The 8,344-nt window shown below is 32.3% G+C and overlaps 1 protein-coding gene across 1 annotated transcript; it reads left to right on the forward strand.

Annotated features, from left to right (window-relative positions):
- The first annotated feature begins 867 nt into the window (after nt 1-867).
- Nucleotides 868-8,181, forward strand: LOC138330929 (uncharacterized). Its single transcript, XM_069278410.1, has 5 exons — nt 868-1,004; nt 3,515-3,660; nt 5,300-5,350; nt 7,007-7,132; nt 7,714-8,181. The coding sequence occupies exons 2-5, from the start codon at nt 3,525-3,527 to the stop codon at nt 8,097-8,099; spliced, it is 699 nt and encodes a 232-aa protein (XP_069134511.1). The 5' UTR covers nt 868-1,004; nt 3,515-3,524; the 3' UTR covers nt 8,100-8,181.
- Nucleotides 8,182-8,344: the final 163 nt, after the last annotated feature.

The following is an 8,344-nucleotide window of genomic DNA, read 5'->3' on the forward strand; positions in this document are numbered from 1 at the left end:
AATCATACATATGGTGATGATTTGTGATATTCCATGGCCATGAATGCGTGAAAGCGCCGACAATAGCAACAGTAGTCATGACCTTGAGCTGTGTATATATCCTGTTTATTTTATTGGAGATTTCTAATAAACCGGCTCAATTTTATTTGGATTAGATGCTGCATATTTCGAGATAAGAATTGAAAAAAAAATCGAGATTAAGCCACTGTACAAGATGTCAGTGAGAGTTGAAGCTCTGTGGTGGCATTGATTTCGAGTTCCCCTAGGTAATCTTCTTTTTGTCATAAACAACGACAGTGAAATAGGTAAGATAAAGGATATTGTAACGCTAGAGTTGGTCGGTACACAATTAAAACTCGTTAATAACACAATACGATAGTACTTTTTGTCATAACAAACGAAGATAAACAGTACTAATGCATTATCCAAAAGTATTGATCAAAATATTGGTGGCGCTAGTTTTGAAGCATGATGCCACCGTACGGATGATTATTTCAATGTTATGAGATAAACTAAATAAGACATTATACAGCCGCACGGCTTCGTGATTCAGTGATGTATTCGCAAAAGTTATTGTGAAACAACGTACGAGTAAAAGTTGGTAACAGCAAGAGTAGTCCATACACGGGAGAATGAACGAACTTAAACAAAAACTTGATTTCTATAAATATCCGTAACAGGGCTCAACCATGACACGTGTACTAGGTTGTTATTTCATTTTGATAAATCAGCATATTCTATTGTAAAAACTTTTTAATGAAATGGAAATATAGAGTACATAATTTTAGATGCATCAAAAAGTTGAATGAACACACCTTCATTGACATTCCCTTGATAAACAGACAAATTAAAAGAAGCCCGTGTAAAGTGGATTGGCTCTGAAATCCACACCACTGCGCGTGCTGCTGTTCTCCACTAGTGTTTAATGTCATGCTATAAAAGATAGCTCCCTTTTGTGGTGCACTGCCTGCGGGAGACATCGGACTTCACCACAGAGGCAATAGGTAAGTAAATTTTACTTTCTTGTTATAACGCAGTCTTTCCTGAGGTCTTTATAATAAGATGAATACTATGAAGAATGCATGTGGAGGAACATGACCACTAGATTGAACTTCATTGTCTATTGGAGGGTGCTGGATTTAATACATTGGTGTTAAAAAGACCTGGCAATTCATTCTTGAAGGCAATTTTAATACAAAATCCCAAAATGAAATGTGCTTATATATATATTGAAAGAAACTACATGTGTAACTTCGTCTTTGCCATTTATGAAAATATTTAACTGGGAGCATTCAAGTTGTTATAATACATCGGCTGCATCATTTCCATTACAAACATTTGTCGTCTTTGCTTTAGAAACCTCCCTTTACATGGGATTTAAGAGGACGATTATCAAAATTTTTCCATCATCTATAGTAAATACGAAAATATTAAATTCTCTCCACAAAAGTTGATCGCCGTAGATAGAACGCTTCAGCGTTTCTATAATTTTTTATTATCCCGACAAAAGTCTATCGAAGTATTTCATTTCCAAGTGATCTGTGATATGTAGGCAACACTCCCTGACTGGTCATTGTTCAGCGAGATAATTTTTTTGTTTTGATTTTTAAAGACGAAGTATTTTAAAATAAAATTCAGGAACAAAATCAGAAATTATATTCGAGATAAAATATGATCATTGAAATAACAAAAATGGTGTCCAGAGGACGTTAAAACGTAATACGTGGTGAAGTATTCTGCATTTAACGTGATTAAGAGGTGACGAATTAGTAACATTTTTATATTTGTCAAATCTTTTTGAAACTTCTCATTGATTCTAGTGACTCTATATTTAACTTGTTTGTTTCCTATCATCGGCAACTTTAGCTCAAGATGACAAAAATCTGAATATGATCATTAAATTTATACCAATAGTTTGTCTTTTGTACAATATTAATGGCATCACTTGTTACGCAGCGCAGTTATAACAGAGTTGGGCTCTTAGTACGGTGCTATCATTCACTCCCTAAATCAACTGAATGGATTTAAAAAAAATAAGTTTTCAAATAAGCACAGGTGATTTGCTTAATCTGGATTCAAAGCTCTTTATCGACATATGTCTATTCTTTATCCATTCTTTTCTATCATACTTAAGAGGGGACAAGCTCTTTTTCTCATTAACGAAAAGAACTTTTTTCAAAAAAGCGGAAATTCGATAGGCGCACAACAGATGCAAACAAACATGTAGACGAACACGTTGTGTTAGTGTTTTGGACTGAAGAAGGCCATATAGTGGCTGAATATATATTCCATTGAAATGATTTTTTATTTGACTTTGAATTTATTTTGGCTTTTTATTTCGTATTAATAACATACTAGCTTTATACCGTTTTATCTCTTTACGCTACGGTAACACAGCACTGGAGACTATATGAAAATCTTACGGCCAACGTTACTCTGGACAAGCTTAAGTTCGTGGCGTGTTAATGCTACATACTGAATCTTGTTTAAAATTCTGACTTTCTCCAACACTATGTTTTTATTGTCTCCTACGGTTTGTTACCTCTTATATTCTCCTATTGAAATCATCCGTTTTTACTATTCTATATACAAATCTACTTTCATATCAATATTAAATTGTCTTATTTATATAAAAATCTACATTTTTTTAATAGTTTTTGTCTAATTCATATAAAAATCTACTTTTATATCAATATTACACTGCCTTATCAAATACAAATCTACTTTTATATCAATATTATATTGTCTGTAATTTATATACAAATCTACATTTATATCAATATTATATTGTCTGCAATTTGTATACATATCTAATTTTATATCTTTTATATCAATATTATATTGTCTGCAATTTACATACAAATCTAAATTTATATAAATATTAAATTGTCTGCAATTTGTATACAAATCTAATTTTATATCAACATCATATTGTTTGCAATTTGTATACAAATCTACATTTATATCAATATTAAATTGTCTGCAATTTGTATACAAATCTAATTTTATATCAACATTATATTGTCTGCAATTTATATATAAATTTACTTTTATATCAATATCATAGTGTCCGTAACTTATATACTAATCTACGTTTATATCAATATTGTATTGTTCGAAATTTATATACATATCTACTTTTATATGAATATCATATTGTCCGTAATTCATATATAAATCTACTTTTAAATCAGTATGATATTGCTCGTGATTTATACACAAATCTACTTTCATATAAATATTATATTGTCTGCAATTTATATACAAATCTATTTTATATTAATATTATATTGTCTGCAATTTGTATACAAATCTACTTTCATATCAATATTATATTGTTCGTAATTTAAATACAAATCTTCTTTTATATCAATATTACGTTGTCCGTAATTATACACAAATCTTCTTTTATATAAAAATTATATTGTCCGTAATTTATATAAAAATCTTTTTTTTATTATTATTATTTCCACTCGGTTTTGTAATTATCTGATTCATTGAATTGTCAACACAGAGAATTCAGCATGGTCCCCACCTCCAGGAAGCAGGTAGCAGTCACAATGCTGTTGTGCGGTGTGTTATTCACTAGAGCTGCGGTTTCAATAAACCTTTGCTCCTGTAGTAACACTTTTCGATCTGAACACCCCGCAGGTTTATGTGGTATGTATACGGTATCTAGTGTAATACTCTATGTTGGGGTATGTAATTATAGATTTATAACGAAACATTTAACGGGTTTATGTGGTATGTATACGGTATCTAGTGTAATACTCTATGTTGGGGTATGTAATTATAAATTTATAACGAAACATTTAACGGGTTTATGTGGTGTGTATACGGTATCTTGTGTAATACTCTATGTTGGGGTATGTAATTATAGGTTTATAACTAAACATTTAACGGGTTTATGTGATGTGTATACGGTATCTAGTGTAAGCCACTCTATGTTGGGAGATGTAATTATAAGTTTATAACGAAACATTTGACAGGTTTATGTGGTATGTATACGGTATCTAGTGTAAGCCACTCTATGTTGGGAGATGTAATTATAAGTTTATAACTAAACATTTGACAGGTTTATGTGGTATGAATACGGTATCTAGTGTAAGCCACTCTATGTTGGGGTATGTAATTATAGGTTTATAACGCATCATTTGACAGGTTTATGTGGTATGTATACGGTATCTAGTGTAAGCCACTCTATGTTGGGAGATGTAATTATAAGTTTATAACTAAACATTTGACAGGTTTATGTGGTATGTATACGGTATCTAGTGTAAGCCACTCTATGTTGGGAGATGTAATTATAAGTTTATAACTAAACATTTGACAGGTTTATGTGGTATGTATACGGTATCTAGTGTAAGCCACTCTATGTTGGGAGATGTAATTATAAGTTTATAACTAAACATTTGACAGGTTTATGTGATGTGTATACGGTATCTAGTGTAAGCCACTCTATGTTGGGAGATGTAATTATAAGTTTATAACTAAACATTTGACAGGTTTATGTGGTATGTATACGGTATCTAGTGTAAGCCACTCTATGTTGGGAGATGTAGTTATAAGTTTATAACTAAACATTTGACAGGTGTATGTGGTATGTATACGGTATCTTGTGTAAGACTCTATGTAGGGGTATGTAATTATAAGTTTATAACAAAACATTTGACAGGTGTATGCGATATGTTTTCGGTTTTTAGTGTAAGTCACTCTACGTTGGGGTATGTAATTCATAACGGAACCTTCGATTTCGGGTATGAGATCTCTCGCGAACGTTAAGTGATTTATAGTATACTAAATACAAAGTTTAATTTTAACATTAAAGCCCCGAGTCTTTCCGTGTCGGGCATCAAAATAAAGATTGTTTTGTAAAACACATAACGAGTAATCTCTCTATTCTGCAGCACTGTTATTAAAGCAAATAATTTTTCACATCCCGTAATATCAGAACCGAATGCTTTGTCGCCCAGAAAACATTCATTCAATTCAATTAAGATGCACGAGCATGTTTTACTACGAAGACAAAATATTAGAGCACCGTTAAGATACAGAGGATCTTACATGGGTAATTTTATATTATGAAATTTATTAAACAAGTTCAATAATTTGATTTGTCACGAGCCTTTAGAGAGCAATTTTGTTTTACTCAATAAATTAAACCTTTTTCTATTGGCAAAGCTTTGTTCGTGAAAACAACCGTGCTGTTATTTTCAAAATTATCTTTCGTTAAAGATTAAATCCCTGAAGTTATTTGACGTGTTGTTACCCTTTGTTTTATTGTTCTATTATTATAAAGACTCAGATGTTTCGATCGACACTCAGCGATGCGATGGTTGCGGCGAGAATAGTGAGTTTAAAACTATTGTTTGTTTTGCTTTCTTATGTTGTTTTGTTATCGAATATAGTACATAACCGCAATAGAATATCCAAGTACCAAAAATTCTGGTTTTAGGTAGGCCTAGTGTTATTCCAAAATCATTATAAGTCATATGTTAATAATATTTGCAATATAACATAATGACGTCACAAACAACCACGTCACGGGAAAGCTACATAATGACGTCACAAACAACTAAATCACCGGAGAGCTACATAATGACGTCACAAACAACAAAGTCACGGAGCGAGGAGTTACTTCTGAATAAAGAAAAGAGTACAGGTCATTTAAGGATGTATTCTTCTGAAGTTTCAGTCCCGTTGAAGTCTCGTTTCGACAAAGATCAAAGAAATTATGAGATTTTCTTATATATTTTATCAATATCTGTAGCAAGTTGCCAGATGCAAATTTTGTCAAAAAATTACATTTCTATTTTTAGTAGATTTTTTTTATACCGGGATTTCAAGAAATGGCCCATTTGGCGGCCATTTTGAAATTGTGTCTTTTTCTTCTATGAGTAGAGCCATAGTTAAACCACTTTTTACTGAAATTGTTTTTACTTAAATCATCAATGCACCAGCATTTTTAGCTGTATCGAGCTAATTTTTGCTGTTAATCTTTACTAGGTTCGTGGTTTTTAAAATATTGAGCATTATTGCGTGAAGTGATACGCTTTTGTCACGTTATTTTTACATTTAATGGTAATTTGAGCACTTTTATTTTTACTCTAAAATATTGAAACATAACACATATTCAAATGGGGCAAAAAAGTAAGCACACTGACCCCCCATTTTTCTCCCTAATTTAGAAAGAACAACCCATTCCCTATTGATATGCAAAATATTAACAAAAGTTTAATACCACAACTGTTTCTATAAAGGGTTAAATTTGGCAAAAATGGCTGAAAATGGTGTATTTTGTAGCTCAAAATTAAGGGGTAGGAGTAGCATATGTTGTTATTCCGAGTCTTATTAATCATAACTTGTATATTTTTAAAGAAGACTACGGGAAAATAAATTCTTCAAACTTCCATACATATGGCTTTAAACTCTTGTGTATATGGTCAAAACGGCAAAAATTAAAAAAAAATCCAATATTTTGTCAACTTGGTATCTTTGAGTGACAATAGCTCAAAAACAAGCACACCGACATATGTTTTTCCTCCATTTTCTTGTATGGTATGAACTCCTATTTCCAAAAATCTATATGAGAAAAAAAGTTTAATACAAGAAAATTTTGACTTCTCAGAGGTGTACATCCCTAAGCTGAATCATGATATCTCTTAATTTTGACCAATCAAATGTCTCCCTTATTTTCCAAGGTAACGATACCAACAGGCATATCATATGATTAGAATTTAAACACTTACCATGTGTCTAAATAGAAGGAAGTACCTTTGAAGACTGGTATAGGCATTAAGCCTGTTGTTCTATTATTCTGACAATACTTTGTAATTATTTACATTTGCATTATTAATGAAATATTTCTTAAATGTAAAACGGAAGTACCTTTAATTAATGGTATCTATAGATACGGTACATTCCTTTATCTCATGTTTAATGATAAGTAGTCTTTGGAAATCAATTCCGTTACTATTTATAAACGTTGCTTCTATTCTTTACGCAGAAGCGATAGAACTAGTGAACGATAGATGTGTTTCACAACAGATGACTTCAACCGTGAACCAACATCTATTATGCCAAGCAGACGAAGACACTAATATACGGTTATACAGGTGTCATACTGTGCAAGGTAAACACTGTTTTTTAATGTTTTAACATTTGTTCCCGAAGTCAGGTCTTAAGGATCATGTTAAAAAAAGGTTTGGTGCTGTGTCCGTCTTATTTTGACTTCTTCAACAACGCTGGTCACAATGTACCCCAATTCGACCGGAAATGTTGCAATATCACAAAACTAGCGAGAGAGTAGTGCATTATGGCAGAGTGAGATCCGTGTATCGGTAGAATACGGTAAAGTGTAAAATGGCTGGACTGACTACAAAGATGACACAAACTGAATAGTATCGTTCTTTTATCACAGGTTCGAAACATGGAAATTGTATCTTCGTTTTTTCTCAAGTTTTTGTCAACGATCAACATACAATTTCTGTGTACCTTTTGAGTAATATTTAGGGCATTGGTTAAAAAGTTTGAAACTTTTTATCCTCGATTAAAGATTAATTAAAAAATGTTAATATTATTATATTTGACATTTTTCAATCACTTCTTAATGTCATTTTGACAAATACATGAACCGAACATTTATCAGACATAATATGATATAAAGCTATAACGAGATCATTAATTTGTAACAAAGGTATTATTTTCTTGCAGGAACAATCACATGTACTGTCCCTAAGTTTGTAGAAAGAAGGCGAAAATCATACGTGGCCGTGTTCACAACACTCCTGCTGAAGTACAGTCTGGATTTCTCAAGACCTCCCCGCACACTGAGATGGGAGCGGATCATGTATCGTAATATCGAAAACTCCATCACCACTCTGGAAAATGGCTGTGCCAAAATGGACTCGTGCATCAGGCCTTATCATATGTTACATAATTCGCACAACAATCTCACTCTGGCTTTCGAGGTTACTGAAAGTCACATGGAAACACTAAGCGACGTCTTCATTTCTATGGTTTACATCCAAGCCTGTAACCGCTCAAATTCACATACAGATCCCAACAGAGAAACAGTATCACGATTTCAAAGAAATTAGGATGACCGGGATACTTCACAAAGACTTCCAAGTAATTCTTACAAATAAACGAAAATGATTTCACATAATTGTTTTGCTACTTGTTTTTATGTAGAAGTGTTTAACTATCAATTAAAGTAATTAGCGACTTGTTTTTCCCCAATGTATTGCCATTTGAATTAGTGAAGTCGACTTGTATTTGACCTAGATCGGGAACTTAAGTAGAGGACGCTTGTTTTGGTGGAACACCTTGTTCAATTATCATT

Source organism: Argopecten irradians, chromosome 9 (assembly GCF_041381155.1).
Source record: "Argopecten irradians isolate NY chromosome 9, Ai_NY, whole genome shotgun sequence".
NCBI lineage: Eukaryota > Metazoa > Mollusca > Bivalvia > Pectinida > Pectinidae > Argopecten > Argopecten irradians.

Coding starts and splice junctions, on each gene's coding strand:
- LOC138330929 (XM_069278410.1), top strand. CDS start 3,525: ATGGTCCCCACCTCCAGGAAGCAGGTAGCAGTCACAATGCTGTTGTGC. Junction 3,661..5,299: donor ACACCCCGCAGGTTTATGTG/GTATGTATACGG, acceptor ATTATTATAAAG/ACTCAGATGTTTCGATCGAC. Junction 7,133..7,713: donor CAGGTGTCATACTGTGCAAG/GTAAACACTGTT, acceptor ATTTTCTTGCAG/GAACAATCACATGTACTGTC.